Genomic DNA, 15,675 nt, shown 5'->3' on the forward strand with positions numbered 1-15,675 from the left:
TCCACCCTCCCTTCCTTCCCTCCTTTTTTTCCTCAACTAAGATGCAATGCATTTTCTCTCAGTGTTGCAGGTGAAGGTTTTTCTCTCAGCTGCTCCGTTCACTACAGGGATGCTCTCTCTTGCCAAACCCGCAGCCCTGGTTCAAGCAATGGAAACACAAAGCTCCCTGAGCAGCAGCTGGAGCAGGCAGTGGGGAGAGTCAGAGGCCGCAGTGTGCTGGGTATTATAGCTTGAGGGGTCAGTGGCAGTGCCACCCAGCCGAGCTCAGCACCAGGTGTGTGTCGGGCAATAGCTGCTGTGTGCTGAGCATTGCACACCCACCTCGATGCTTTCCTAAAGGGGAAACCCCCACACTGGGAGGTAGGAATTATTTTGGTAGTGCTGCTCACAGGGCAGCACGGCCGCTTGGAGCTGAGGAAACTTCTGCTACTCCTTCGTGCCCCAACGCTCACTGCGAAGTCAGCGTTTTGCATCAGCAAACTCAGCATTTTGCAACATCCGTGCACTTCTTGTCTGCCCTCCACCAAAGATGGGAGCCACGGGGTGCTCCTGGAGAGGGAATGCCATAGACAGGGCAGATTCCTTCTTGCTGCTCTGAGGTCCCGGGGGGCTCCTGTCCGTGTGTGCTTGGCAGCTCCGCTCCATCCCCATGCACCTTGCAGTTGGGTGCTGCCCTTCCCAGCAGGGCATGGGTGGGGTGTGCACCGGAGACCTTTGTGCCAACGGCGTGGCAGGGAGTGGAACTGCTGCAGTGTATTGTTATGGTTTTCTTCCTACGTTTCTCAAAACGTTGGCTAAATATTTACCTGCTTGCAACTTCTCAGGATCTCTGCGAAGGGCTCTGTTATCAGCCCTGAGACAGAGGGAAAAACTAAGAATGAGTCCAGGAGGTACAGGAAAGAATGAAATGAGCATCTCCCAATGGAAAATCCAGTTTCTTCGGCAACCTCCAGAAGGTGCTGAAATACTTTGACATTTTCCAAGACTCTTTCACACCTTTCAAACAAGCTTGTCACAGTTTCTCGGAGCATTATGAATTTGGTGAAGCTGCATATTCTGAGATCCCAGCTCCTCTCAAGTTTCACCCGTGCTTTGCTTCAACTTGGCATTCTCCAGTGTTCTGGTCGACTAGGAAATGGCATTGCCTCACTCTGATTAAATCAGCTTTTCATCTTCAGCTGGAGTTTGCCCTGGTGTTGGCCACGCCTGCCTCCATTGCTCCGCTCGGTGTGATTAAATCATCTGTGCTCCCCACCAAGCATCGTGCAAGTACCAGCTGGGAGGAGCTGGTGATGCTGGAGTTGCTTTCCTTCCACTGCGTGCTTGACGCTCCATCCATCGCTGCCCCGCGGTGTGGTCCCATCAGCCTCGTGCTTTCCAGGTTTGCTGAAAGGCAGTGTCTCCTCTTCCTCGTGAAACAGAGCAGCCCCACCGATGGGACACCGCTGCTCTCCTCCCGCTCTGCTCTCACCGGGGGCACGTTAGCAGTGTGTGCTTCCTTCACGCCTGCCACACTGCTGGCCTCAGTGTGTACCATTCAGAGCAAACCCCCACGTCCACGAACGTGTCAGAGGACAGACAGGCACCAGATGAAGGCAGCTCCCAGTGCTTGCAGGGTATTTCTTCCCAGTGACATCTCCTGAGGAACGTGCTCTGTAATAGCTCAGCATCCCCAGCAGGGGAGGGGACAAGAGGTGACGAGACAAGCCTCTCTATTTCTGCAGGTTCCTGGCCACCATCACATGGACTCTTGGCACACAGCTGCTTGCAAGGAGACTTGCACCACAGCAGCCCTGCAGTGAGCGGATGGCGTCGGGGCGTGCTCATGGGCTGCCTCAGCCCCAACAGAAATTCGCTCCCTGAGCTGGAAGGAGCTGCACTGATGGGTTGGGAAGGAGGGGAGGAGCTCTTCCTGCAGCCCACGGGCACTGTCACATGCTCGACATAGGCTCCTGGAGGATGTGGTTCAGAAATAAGTCGATGTGTGTTATTTTCCTTTGATTCATAAGCAAAACCCAAGAGGGAGTGAGGGCTCCAGCACGGATTTGCTGGCCCAGCGTGGCCGTGTGGGTGTCAGATGGGCACAGACCGGGTGTGCAGCTCAGCCTGGGGATTTGGAGAACCGCAGACAACAAGCACCAAGTTCTGCTTGCTGTCTCACAGAGCCAAGAACCACCTCTCCTTTAGCACTCAAGCCCTCCTGTACATTTTGGATAAGGCTTTTAAAGAGACGTGGGAGCTGTCTCCCAGTGCTACCTGCACTAACGTTGACCTTTGTAACTCCTCATTCCTATGGGTAAGTAGCAATCCAGGAGTCGTGCCCGCTGTGCCGCGTGGTGCCACGCTCACCTTCCCCACCTCCCTCTGCAGGACCCCCAGCGCCGCGGTGCTGCCGTGCTGCGCAGATGCCACCACTGCTGTGTGCAGCTCAGGGATGGGCACTGCTGTCACCTGCTCTCAGCGCGGGGTCTGCCATGCGATGCGATGCGGGATGACACGGCAGAAACGCGTGCAGTATTTAGGGCACGCTCAGCACCAGGGGCAGGGGGATGGGAATTCATTAGCGGCGCAGTGTCTCTCTTAATCAGAAGGCAGGTGCTGCTCAGCTGGGGGCTGGAGGCAGGGCAGCGATGGATGCCTCCATGCAGGGGCATGTGCCGAGCTGGGGGTGGGAATGGGGCTGGGGGTGTTTGCACGGTGTTCACATCAGGGAGAGGGAAATGTTATTGAGGGGTGCCCCAGTGGGGAGGAGACACGGAACAGAGCAGGCCAGGAGGGATCCACGTTGTGCCCTTTGCAGGGAAGTCCCCGAGTGATGCCCGGTGTGGAGGCTGCACTGACTGCCACGGGAGCACTGTGATCACTCCCGGCACCGATGCTCTCTTGCAGTGATGATGCTCTGATATTCAAATGTGAATTACACTACAAAAAAAAAAAAAAAAAAAACCCCAAACCCACCAAACTACATTTCCCAGTTTCCCTTGCAGCCCTGGGAAATAAGCTATTGGAAGATTTAAATAGACCAGGCCAGAAGCAACCAACCTTTGGCACAAAGCATTTCCCTCCTCTTCTTCCAATCTATTGGCTGTTTAACCTTTTTCCCTGGCACTGGAGTGGCTGCCAAGCTTGGCATTAATTTTCCTTCCAAGCTTGCTAGGCCCATGAAGTAAACAGCCATGTGCATTCCTTACTCTATATTTAACAGCTGCAGACTGTGCTGGGGGCAACTGCAACAGAGGGGAACCTTTGTAGCTTCCCAAATTCACGGCTCGTGAGGGTGGGCGTGGGGAAGATTTCTGCAGGGAGAAGAGGGATTTCTCTCCTTCCCGGTATTTGCAAAGCAGTTCAATTAGAGAGAGACTGCAATGCCAGCATCCCAGACGCGGTCCAGAGCGCGAGACAGGAACAATGTCCTCAACAGGGCTGAGTTCCTCTCCTTGAACCAGCCCCCGAAAGGGACCCAGGAGAGCAGGAGCTCGGGCAGGAAGCAGAGCGGCCAAACAGCGGCGGCTGGAACCCAGAACAGCAACCCCAAGGAGCGGAGGCAATCGCAGCAGCTGCCCGAAGAGGACTGCATGCAGCTCAACCCCTCCTTCAAGGGGATCGCCTTCAACTCCCTGCTGGCCATCGATATCTGCATGTCCAAGCGGCTGGGGGTGTGTGCCAACAGAGCCTCGTCCTGGGGGGGTGCCCGCTCCATGATCAACCTGCTGGGGATAACGGGGCACGGCATCCCCTGGATCGCGGGCACGCTCATCTGCCTGGTGAAGAGCAGCACGCTGGCGGGCCAGGAGGTCCTCATGAACCTGCTGCTAGGTGAGTGGCAAAGCTCCATCCCAGCGGGACTGCCCAGCCCCGGTCACAAGGGATGGTGGCACTGGGGCTCCTCCTCTGGCTGCTCCCACCGCGATGTGCTCAGTGACCTTTTGGGGGAAGGCTGTGCATATCGGCCGCCTTGGCAGCTTCGTGCTGGTCCTGGGTGCTGGGGGTGATGGATGTTGTCGGTAGGGGTGCAGGGATCCTGGTGGCCAGCTGTAGCCACAGAGCAGCTCTGCACAAGGCTTGGGTTGGTCCAAGAGGGCCAAGAAAGTGTCTGTGGGTGCAGGTGGACGCCAGCGGTCGCGGTGTTGATTTATGGCCGTCAGCCCTGGTGGTTTGTTGGGTTGGGGAAAACATAAATATTGTAAATCTGATATGTGGATCAGAGCCCTGGGAAAGAAAAACAACAAACATTTCCATCCCCTCTGCTCCTCCTTGAGCAGACCCTGGCCCCACAGCGCAGCAGCCGTCTGATGGAGTCCTGTCTTCTTCCTTACTGCAGTTTGATCTCACATCCTTCATCCCAGGAGGGCCTTTCTTGCTGCTGTCCCCTTTTCCGTGTGCTCATTTCACCTGGTGGCCATGAGGACAGCTCTGATCTCTCTGGCCCTCCTGCTGGTCCTTTACTTGCAGTCAGTCATGTGAGAGCAGCCAATGTCCCAGCCACGACCAGCCCCACATCTGGCCCCCACCACCCAACCCCAGCCCACTTTGCCTATCTTCCCCAAGGCTCTCCACTCCCCTCCCTTTGGCCTTTGGCCTGCAGCCCAGTGACAGTGGCTGTGATCACCCCAAGCTCTTCACCCTCTCCAAAAACAGGCATGCAGAGCTCCCGCTTTTGTTCAGCACAGGGGTTGAAGGCATTAGATTTAGGCCTTTGTTTCTCAAGGAGCACTGTGAGGGGTCACAGCGAGGCTTTATTTCAGCAGTGGGTGCTCTACGGGTGCTGCAGTACAGCTCAAGTTTTTTTCTAGAAGTTCATCCTTCAAGGAGGGCAAAGATTGTGCTGAACTGCTTTGAAAAGCACAGTTGTAGCTTCCCTGTTCTCCCCTCTGCCTTTGAAGAGGCTGTCCTCGTGCTGTGACATCCAATGAAGGGACGCCATGGAGGGGAGGAAGCCAGAATAGCATCGGCGTGATGCAGGGCCCGCCGACATCAGCACTTCTTCCCCAGGTTGCTCAATGCTCCGGGTCAAACCCTCGCTGAGAACAGAAACTCCATCTGAAAGGGCACGAGGATGAAATAGAAGGCGGCCAACATCAGCCGGCACAGTTTCCAGAGGTCTCCTGACCTGAGAGGCTCTGACAGTTCTGGAGCCTGAAAACCCACCTCTTTGAGTCCAAAATATTTGGGATCTTTATGAAGAGTTAACGCCGCTTTTGGCTTAAAGCCAAGGAGAGCCTTCTTGCTTTTCCATTACCATCGAGGAGGCCAAATGCAAAGCCAGCTCCAGGCTGCGCTGAGGCTTGGAGCGCTGACCAAGGTGCCTGCAGCCTCTCAGCTGAGCTCTCCCAGCAGGACTCTGTGTTGCTCAGCAGAACAGGATCTCTGCGAGCGTGGCCTTGGGTTGATATTTGAGATTGCAGTCAGGAGCTCCTAATATCGGAGCAGCTACTGCTGTCATGCCTGCACTGCTGATGGATGAAGGAGTTCAGCAGGGGAGCTTGGGGCTCAGACCCACACCGCCCGCAGAATAGGAGGAACAGGAGGGGTGTGACAGTGCTGCTGCATCCTGGCTCCCTCTCGCTGTTGTTTTCTTAGGGTTGAAATCCAGCAGGTCGGTGGGGACAGGTCAAAGGGAGAAGGGAAACTTGCTGGTGCTTTCCTGGGCTCCTGGAAGCAGGGAAGCTGGGGTTGTCTGCAGCACCCCGTCTTTACCTCCCCTGGCTCTGCACCCTTCCCCCTGGCTTGCTCAGGGTTTGATACATCAAGCAGAATTTCTGATGCAGTCTCTGGGCAGGGAGCCAGCCCATCATAGAGCACTTGTTTAGGATTTGCAATCAGGCTTTCAAGGCGAGGAGACAGGAGACTGCTGAAATGGGACCAGGAACCTGGCAGGAGCACCACTGCAGATGGAGGGGGGGAACTGCGCTGGAGGATCTTGGTAGGATCTGTGCCAAGAAGTGTGGGAGCATTTAGGGTGAGGGGTTCTGACCTCTCTCCCTGGGACACGCCATCCATCCTGGCTGCTGATGTTGATTAGCAACCCCCAGCAATGTTTTCCCTCCGCGGTTGTCATCTGTGATGGAATTTATTGATTCTCCTCCTCATCCTAATCTTTTTTCCAGCAAATGCCAAACAGAGAAGCACGGTCTCAGCCTGTTACTGAAAAAATGGAAGAAATCAGCTATCTGTGCCCACTGTCAAAATCCCTCTGCCAGAATGTGCTTTCAGGAAGGCTGCCTTGGTACTGCCAGCCCTGGCTGTGAAAGAGTCAGGAGAAAAGTCTGCTCCCCCTCTGCCACATCAGAAAAATCAGAGCTTGGGAAAGCTCCCAGTTAAAGCTCGCTTTATTTGCGTGCCACTGTTGGGATTTCAGGGCCAGTCAGGCTGTTCTATGCAGTCACAAGGATCTCATGGAAACTGAAACGCTTAGAAAACCATTTGAACCTCTCTGTTGGGATTTCAGAGGGAAAACAGGTATAAAGCTCCCACTGAAATCACTGGAGCTTCTCTAGAAGCAGGCAGAAGTGCTGTTAAGCTCTTGAGGGCAAGCAGTGCCTTGGTTTCTGGTTCTGATCCATCTGGTGAGAATGTGGATCCGAATGTAGTGATTCATTGGCTGCTAAGCCAGCAAAGAACATTTGGATCATTGATCTAACCCACGGCAAAATACAGGCGGTAGCACTTCCCTTAATTTATTCCTGTTCAATTTGCTAAGGGAAAAAACCCAAACACTCAATCAGATGTAAGGTTTTGAGTGGTGCTGAACTCGTCAGAACCATTCCTGTATCACTGCAGGGGTAGCTGTTCTCACAAGTGCATTGCTCTTAGTTTGACTGTTCCCTGCCCTCCGTTGCCTCTGCACACCATTGTCTCTCCAGCTGAATAGCTCTTTTATCTGGCATCCCTTCTGCCTTTCAATATTTTGGATAGTGCTCAAGTCACCTCTTCACCTCCTATTCATTAAGCTAAACAGACTGATCTCGTTAGAACGATGGTCTTTCCAGATCTGGACACCTTCTTAGCGTAGGGGAGGATGGAATATGGTGATCTACCCAAAGTGGTGCTTTCAGTGAGGTCCAGCTGTTGTGTTTAGAGCATAACTGGCAGTCTGTGTGGTTAGCTGTGGTCCAGCTGCATGCCCCGGATGCAGGAGGATATCTCGTTGGTTAATGCTTGCGCACGATCGTGCTTGATTTGAAATACTTGGTTCTGCTCTGGTCGAAACGCTGCTTGAAACAGGGTTACAAACATCTTGGCGTGCTGCAAAGAGGCAGAGCCAAGCCTGGTGGTCGCTCTGGTCACAGTGACATGGGCCATAGCCCTCACCCATCACCAGCTGGCTCCGCATCCTGCTGCTGGCAGGTGGGTCGGCTCTTTGGTGCTGTCATCGAGCATTTATCACCATCAGGGAAAGTGGTGCTGTGGGCACGCCATGGGGAGCAGCACAGCAGGCTGAGGATGGATTGCTTGCCACAGGAGGAAGAAAGGAGGGGAGGCCAGGGCTATTTCTCCAGGTCTGGAGGTCAGCAAGAATTCAGTCCATGCTCTCCCCATGGATGCAGACCTAGCATTAGTCCAGTTGGGAACAAAGCCATAACACTCTGAGGCACAGTGCCCTGCAGAACGGTGACTTTATCCTGAGCCCTATATATATGTATTTATAAATACATACAGAGGGAAGTCTGAGGTCCGTCATGCAGCCTCCACACAAGAGAAAACTGCCAGGAAAGTGGTAGGTTAGGGGGGAAATGGAGAAAGAAATGCCTTCCCCGTGTCCCTCAGGACTCTGCTGACCCTCCTTTAGCTGTACAGAAGGACTTTGTGCATGGAGCTGCTTTCCTTTGGAATCTGTGCAGTGAAAATTCAGATTGTACAGCCCGCTGCTGCTAAAGGTCACCGAGCAGATTAAATGCCCAGGCAGTACAGACAAACTCATCCCGCTGAGCCTCGGGGCTCAGCAGCCCAGACCCAGCAGAGAGGACAGGGAGCTGCACTGGCAGATGGATCAGTCCGGACGCAGCAGAGCTTGCTAAGCTGAGAGCCCCAGAGATGGTTTGGGGCCAGATGTGTCTATTTTTTCCCGTTCATTTTCCCACTGCGAGGCTGGGGATTTTCGGAGCTAGACAGGGCAGATAGCATTTCAGCAGACGAGAGAGCAGCCCAAGGGCTGGCACCCTGTGTGTGTTCCCTGCTCAGGAACGCTCCCAGCCCCCATCCACTCCCTGCATCCATCCAGTCACAGGTCCAGCCTGACATTAAATACTCCTCTTCGTCACGTCCAGCTGCTGATCTGCCCATCATTTTCCTGCCCTTGGTCCTTCGGTAGGTGCCATCCTTACCCCATACCCCTGGGTGAGCTCAGGCAGCCCCGAGCAGCAAACACTGCCCAGCTCCCTGCCCCCTTCCCTTCCTCTCCTGCGTGCTTTATGGCAAGTGCATTCTGTTCACTGCAGGGCAGACGTGCAGCCTGCAGTGTCCCTGCGTGTAGAGGACAGTTGGTGACAGGCTGGGGCCCATTTTGCTGTGGCTGCAGCAGACACAGGGGATATTTCCATGGATCAGTGCAAGGTCTCTTTTGGATGCAGGGCTGAGCAGCCCCCGTGGTCAGCACTGAGGTCAGGCCCTGGCTGTTCGGTGCTGGAGATGGTGAGCCCCAAATCCCTGTGTGAAACCTTCGGGGAACTGCGGGAAGCATAAAGCCAAGCAGGCAAAATATTCCCCAGTCTGAATGCAGATTGAAAGAGAAAAGAAGTGCGAGGGCTGCTGAATGGGAAGAGGAGGAATAAACAAGGGAAATGAGTCATGCTCGTGTCTGTCACTGCCGAGCAGCTTCCCGTTGCCCCTCTGGGCAGGGACACGAGCTGCTGGCTGCTGCGGAGGGCTGAGCAGGGCTGAGCAGGGCTCTGCCCCACGGGGCATCCTTAGGATGGGTGAGCAGCTTTGTCCCCAGCTCCTCGGCAGGAGCAGAAGCAGCGGAGGTACAGCGGGTGAGCAGCAGGAGCAGGGATGCTGAGCGGGCAGCAGGGCCCAGGCCAGCCTGGGTGCAGAATGGTGGTGGGATCAGTCACTGGATGTTTGAATTAATTGCACAGCGCTGATTTCTGCCATTCTTTCACTTCCCCGTGGCCACTTCGCCCGGCGTGCCTTTCACTCCGAGGCCAGAACCCTCTGCTGCTTGGTCAGCCAAAACATCACCTACCCAAAGCACCACGGCGTCTGATTCAGTGGTTAACTGTGTCGTGCCATCTGTGCCTTCTGTCAGTTCCTGCACCTAATCGTGTCACGTTCGGGGAAGAAAATGCAGGAGAGGAGTTCTCTTCCAGAGGAGTGGAGCTCATCTGGCTCCTCTGGAGCGAGGGTGACGATGCTCTGAAACCTGCATCTTTCATTAGTGTCAACTGGCCAAGGCTGCAAATGGCTCATTTTCCAGGTCAGGGAGCCTCATGCCTGCAGGAGGTTTGGGAAGCTCCTTGCAGAAGCAGTAGGATAGGGCTTGTATGTACTAACTGAACAGCTACAGCTCAAAGCAAATGTTGGGGGAATTCTAATTGTGGATCAAAAGGAACTATTTCCAAGGGAGGGTGACGTGTGGGTTGTTAGAGTTAGGGGAGTGTGGTTGGGCTGTGGTTGGACTTGATGATCTTGAAGGTCTTTTCCAACCTGAGCAATTCTATGATCCTATGATCCCGTGTGCCTGAAGTTGGCTCATCTGGAAAACAAAGCACCTTCAGAGCCAGCCTGGGCCCTACACGTGGCCTCTGGCACTGTGGGGCGGGGGTCAAAGTGCTGCTGGCTTAGGGAGCGCTGGGCACTGAGCTGCCCCCTGGTTTGTCCTGCCTTAAAACGGGCAGGGGATGGGCACACTGCTCCCACTGATCCCCTTTTTCCTCTGCCACGTGCCTGGGCACAGCCATCAGCCCCATGTGCACCACGTCATGTGGATCAGGGCTGCAGGAACAGATGAAGCCAAAGGCTTTTTTGGCTTCCTCCTGTTTTTCTACCCCCCCAGCACTGCACCCAGGCTAGTTTTCAGCTGTGGTTTTGATATTTATGTGAACATCTCTGTAAACATCTCAGCTGGAGCCCAGTCGGTCCCCAGGAGATGCTGCCTGGCTCCAGCATGGGCAGGTGATGCCCATGGGCAGCAAGCACAGCCCTTCACCCTGCTGTCACTGCAGATTGGGCAGGGACAGAGGGGACCTGGCAGGGACAGGACATCAGCTGCATCAGCTTCCGTCTGGGGAGAGGGCTGAGGTTGACTTGGTTTTGCTAAGGCAGTGCGATGGGTTTGTCCACGTGCTCTGCCTGCGCAGGTTTTGCTTCTAATGGGCTCCTAACGTGTGGCGGTAGGAGTGAGGCAGGTAATTGTTTTCCTTCTCTTATTAATAGATATAAAATGTCTGCCCAGGGGGCTTGCTTTCAGCTCATTACTGTGCGTCTGATGCCAGATGTTGGCTATTTACTTTACCAAGGTGATCTCTGATGCTGGAATTGCTGCAGATGGGCAGGGCTCGCTTGTTGGGTTTGTGCTGCAAGGAGGTTTTGGATGTTAGCAGTGCTTTCTGTGACTGGATGGGTTTGCAGTGCTTCTCTTAAAGCAGGCTAAAGGGAAAATTCTGGATCTAAGAAAAGAAAAAAAGAAGAAGTAATGGGCAAACCCTTCCTTTGGTGGCTTTGCTGCTTTCAACTCAATGCTGCCTGTATGTGCATGGTGGAAAAGGCTTAAAACTATGGTTCCTGCTCCTCTAATCTCACCTCTCTGCCCTCCTCAGCCCCAAGTGTCTGTCGGTCTGCTCAGTCACTGCCCCCAGGTTCCCTCCTGTGGTTCTGTCCCCTCCAACCTCCACTCCTCTTGGCCTGGAGGGTGTGTGTGTGTGTGCCTGCTGTGGGGACAGGAGCTGTGTGTGCGCGTTGCAGACAGATGGGTGCAGGTTGCACCCCCAGCTGGGGCTGGGCAGGCTGCTGAGGCTGCTTCCTCATCATGAAGGGAACAGAAAGTGTAGGGGGAAGTGCAGAAAAGCACCCGATGGAGCACACTTGGGTTTGGCTCTTGTTTTTTTTACTTTTAACAGCAAATGAACCCCCCAGTTCCGATGCCAGCATGCCTTCAGATCAAGAAACACGAGCAAATGAGGCTTTCTGCTTTCTGGTCACTGTTTGATGAATATCTAACCTAGCAGTGCTGAAGGTCCATTTTATTCATCCCCAGAACGAAAGGGTTATTAAAGCACCTCTGCTCCGACCACCTCCATGTGCACACCTACACCCCCTGGGCATCCCTGGCATCACCTTTGTCTGGGAAGAAAAAGCAGGAGTTTGGCTGGGAAGTAGAAATGCCAGGAGCATTGGCTGGTGCTAGAGGGATGGGATGAAGGGAAAGAGGATAAAGTACAGATGGGTTTTGCTCCAGAGCAGTTTGAAAGGTCATTTGGTGCTGAGAGAGCTCTGTGGTTTGGGTTTCTCCACTGAGCGGTGGTGCTAACGGTGCTCAGCTGGGAGGTCAGCTGCCAGCTGGGTGACCTGCAGCTGATGAGCTTGAACTGAATCTGAGCCTTGCTTTGAGGACAGCGATGACCTTTGTGCGCTCAGCATTGCAAACCGCCCTTGACTTCTGCCTCTGCCTCATTTTGCAGCCCTGCTGTTGGACATCATGATCGTGGCTGGGCTGCAGAAGTTGGCCAAGCGCAAGGGTCCGTACGACGTCAGCCCCGGGCTCTTGGACTACCTGACCATGGACACCTACGCGTTCCCAGCCGGGCACGCCAGCCGTGCCGCCATGCTCTCCAAGTTCCTACTCAACCACCTGGTCCTGGCCATCCCACTCCGCATCCTGCTGGTCCTTTGGGCCTTCTGCGTTGGCTTTTCCCGGGTCATGATCGGTCGGCACCACATCACAGACGTGCTCTCCGGCTTCGTGTTCGGCTACCTGCAGTTCAGGCTGGTGGAGTTGATATGGATGTCTTCCAACACGTGTCAGATGTTGATATCCATCTGGTGAGCGCGGGGGACTCGATGCCTTTCCATCCAAAACCAGCAGATACTTTGAGTCCCCCCTCCCGGTATTTTTTACCTATTGTTTGTTGGAAGCAGTTGTAACTTCCATAAGTAGTGGCGTTTTTTAATGTTGCTTCCCTGCCTGGAAAAAGAAAGTCTCTTGCAATGGATTGGGTTTTAGCACCCAATGGCCATCCCCATTTGTTGGCCATGTTCTCAAACTGTATTCGGACAGCAATCAAATTAAGCTTCACAGGTGAGAGAAATGAGCTCTGCCTGCCTCGTTGGGATGGTTCACCTCTCACCTGGGTTTGTCCTCAGCGTGGGCAGCGCCTGAGAGCTTCCTGAGGACTCATCTGTTAACCTTCTGGAGGCTAAAGGATTTTGGCCACAGTGCTTTTTCTTTTTGCAAGCCAAGCGACCGTGTCTTGTGCCGAGTCAGGACACTGCTGGCGTTTCACAGATAATAAATAATGGTGAAAATCCTGCCCGGCTTGGTTCTTCTGCTGAGGGAAGGGACAGAGGGCAGCTCGGGGAGGCTCTGAGGTTTGTGCTCGCCATGGGGTGTGTGGGTTGGGTTATTTTTGCCTGTGAAGTGGCAAATACTGCTGCCCATCTTGGCCCTGGCAGGGGGCATTGCGTTGGATCGTGGTGAGTTCACAAAGCAGGTCTACATGCACTGCTTCTTTTCTTACCTCTTTGTAGCTATGTGTTTCTACTCCCGCCAAATAATGCTATAGATGGCAGTGCCCAAGGTAAGTCCCCTGCAGACCTGGATGCTTTCTGGTGCACCCAGCAGGGCGGCGGGAGGCCGGGACCAGGCTGCTGGCTCAGCCCTAACCTGATTGCAGAGGGAAATCCTGAATGCATCTGTGTCTCACCTGATGTGAAACAAGGAGGGCACTCCTGACCTTCCCCAACTGCAAGGCGGAGCTAATTGATGTCTGCGAAGCATCCTGAGGGGCTGAATGTGGAGTGTGATTCACCAACACAGTGCTGTTGCTTTCTGTTATTGCTGCTGCTTTCCTCCTTGAAAACCAGCTGTTCCCTGCCCAGGTCACAGCCATGGCTAAAAGAAAACCCCATTTTGCACAAAACCTTCCCACTGTTGGTAGTTTCCCTCTCTTTAGAGCAGAGTTTGTTGTTTGGTAGATGACAGAAGGCACTACTGGACGCAGCATTTTCCTGGCTGGATGTTTCTGCAGATGTGCCTGTTCTCCTGGCTGTCCCAGCTGAATAGGACCCCCCTGGCTTGCAATGCCAGGCAGCAATCAGATCCTGAGCTCCCACCCATCCCAGCAACATGGGGAGCATCCGTTCCTCCAGGGCAGGTGGACGAGGAGGCAGCGTGCAGGTAATGACTGTTGTAGGTTGCTAACAGTTGTTGCTCTCTGATAATTAATACAAAAAAATGATAAATGGAAAAATCTATCCCTGGCAGGTGTCTCCAGCTGGGAAATCAGTACAGAGCCCTGCACTGAGGCTGGAGCCCGTGAGTGGGAATTGCAGAGGGCTCCGTATCCTTTAAGGAACAGCATCCTGCTGATCCAGAGGAAGGGTCCAGTTCAAAGCACCCCAAGACCGTGATGCTCACTGCATGGAGGTTTCGGGGAGGCACAGCATGGGTGCACGGTTGATGCTGAGCCTGCCTGGTGTGCTTCTCCCCGCTGTGCCCAGGGTACCGGCATCGCTGCGGTGAAATCCAGCTTCTGTCACTATGGCAACGATGAGGGATGGCAGGGAACAGCCATGGGGCTGCCCCCTCCCCCCCCCCCCCCGCCGTGTCCTTATGTGTCCCCGGAGCTCAGGCAGAACAGCTTCCAGGCTGGGGATACCGCTCATCCACCCTGCTGTGGGTTGTGCTGGGAGCTGGGAGGGATCCAGCACCCTGTGCTGCACCCACAGGGATGGATCCTGAGTGTTTGGAGGCACGGAGGGTACGGCAGCAGGAAGAGAAGGGAAATCTCCCTGTGCTTTGAGCTTTGTGGATGCCATTTCTGCCTCCCAGCCCTGGGCTCCTGCCTGTCCCAGGGAGAGCAATGCAGCTGTCCCTAAAGCCAGGCTCCATCCCCAGGAGTGTTTTTCCCTCCTCGAAGGTGTTTGGGGATGGGGATGCATCCAACAGTTGGAGCGTCTTCAGGAATACGAGTGCTTTCCCTGAGCCCCGAGGCCCCCACATTCAGCCATAAGAGATGTGGGAAGGAGCAATTCTTCCCGGGGGGGCTGCAGCCAGGTGGATCTGGGCATCTTCTGCTTTCAGTTCACCTAACAGATGAATTAGGAAAAAGCCTCGTGGGGGGAAGCGGGGGCTCAGGGGGCTGCTGCCAGCATCGCGTGCACTCACACAGCTGGGAGAGCCGCAGCAATTGCATTCAGGGGCAGCTCCTCCCCACATCCTAATGCTGATGGTGCTCAGCAGCAAAAAGGGATTATAATTAGGAAAAAAAAATGTACGAGGTGCCTAGGAAAGAAGCAAATCTGGATTATATCTGTGGGCATATGTGGGAATCACAGCTGGGGTGTCCAGCTCCCGCTCCCCGGCCGAAGCATGTGATTTATTTGAACACTTTGTGCATTGGTGGCCTCTGTGATGAGTGGGATTGTGGTGGGACACGTCCTTCCCACAGCAGGGCTGCCCAGCAGCGCCAGGGGCTCCTCTCTGCAGCCCCAGAGTGACAGCCCTCTGGGCAAGGCTGCAATGGGCAGGGAAGCACAGGCACTGGCTGGCACCCAGGGAGAGGGTTTGTGGATTTGAGGGCTCGGGAGCATTAGGGAGGCTGTTACACAAGATCTCTCTGTGATAGTGGGGTTGTGGCTCTAGTTTATCCCTTTTATTCTCTCTGGGTTGACAGAGGGACCCACAGGCTTAACCAGCTCCCCCAGCACAGCCCCAGCAGCTGCAGACTGAAGAATCTCCTGCTCAGAGACCTGTCCCCCAGTCAGGGAGATCAGCTGCGTGACTGACTGACTGTCAGCTGAGTTCATACATTAAAGTGATAACTGTGTCATTCCCAGGCTACAGGTTGAATATACTGGGCAAAGCCTAAAGGCACAGGAGGGCTCCTTCCTTTCCCACAGGAGCCAGGGAACCTGAAACAGAGACACGGCCGGTGGCTGTGGGTGAGCAGGTGACCAAAGGGGTGTTTTCTCCAGCATCAACCCCAAGGTAATGTCCTTGGGGTAAGGGAGCACTCAGTGCCTCCCAGCCCCGTGCTCCATCCCGGGCTGGGGAGGCACAAAGGGTGCTTTGCTCCCCGCCTCGCTGGGATCGGTGTCGGCAGAGATCCCCGCGGTCATTCCCCAGGATGAGGGAGTCAAAGCGGATTAAGAATCCCTCAGCTGATCACATTTATTTCATTATTTGAGTGAAATCCCTTGTAAATACCATCCCCCCCCCCCCCCCCCCCTCCCCTTTTCTTTTTATAAAAATAGAAGGCAGGGAAGAATTGCAGATTTAGGGAAAGTTAATCGTAGGAGTTGTATAAAATCCTTAACCTCTTGCAGCCTGAGCAGCCGTGAGGGGAGATGCTCCTCCAGCCCCCGAAGCAAGGTAAAGCCTTGGTGCTGGGCAGGGGGAGCCTCTCTGCCTGGGAGGAATTAGAGCTTGGCCGTGATGAAGCGCTAATTGCAGCATTGAAACAAATTGGCTCAGTGGGCGCAGGGTGAGTGGGATCGCACCTCGGTTACTCTGAGCTT

General features: G+C 54.5%; 1 protein-coding gene and 1 long non-coding RNA gene across 2 annotated transcripts; one reads left to right on the forward strand and one right to left on the reverse strand.

Moving 5' to 3' along the window:
• The first annotated feature begins 3,194 nt into the window (after window positions 1-3,194).
• Window positions 3,195-12,465, forward strand: PLPP7 (phospholipid phosphatase 7 (inactive)). Its single transcript, XM_415460.8, has 2 exons — window positions 3,195-3,816; window positions 11,619-12,465. Exons 1-2 carry the CDS (start codon window positions 3,366-3,368, stop codon window positions 11,981-11,983), a joined length of 816 nt encoding a protein of 271 aa, XP_415460.2. The 5' UTR covers window positions 3,195-3,365; the 3' UTR covers window positions 11,984-12,465.
• Window positions 4,682-5,415, reverse strand: LOC121107105. Its single transcript, XR_005840539.1, has 2 exons — window positions 5,149-5,415; window positions 4,682-5,040 (listed from the first exon to the last, which is right to left on the reverse strand). It is a non-coding gene; the product is annotated as an uncharacterized LOC121107105 (long non-coding RNA).
• Window positions 12,466-15,675: the final 3,210 nt, after the last annotated feature.

The sequence above is a fragment of the Gallus gallus genome, chromosome 17 (assembly GCF_016699485.2).
Source record: "Gallus gallus isolate bGalGal1 chromosome 17, bGalGal1.mat.broiler.GRCg7b, whole genome shotgun sequence".
In the NCBI taxonomy this organism is placed as follows: domain Eukaryota; kingdom Metazoa; phylum Chordata; class Aves; order Galliformes; family Phasianidae; genus Gallus; species Gallus gallus.

Bases quoted from the DNA above. Each gene is read 5' to 3' on its own strand.
- PLPP7 (XM_415460.8), top strand. From the start codon at position 3,366: ATGCCAGCATCCCAGACGCGGTCCAGAGCGCGAGACAGGAACAATGTC. The intron at 3,817-11,618 runs GTGAGTGGCAAA...CTCATTTTGCAG, and splicing joins CCTCATGAACCTGCTGCTAG to CCCTGCTGTTGGACATCATG.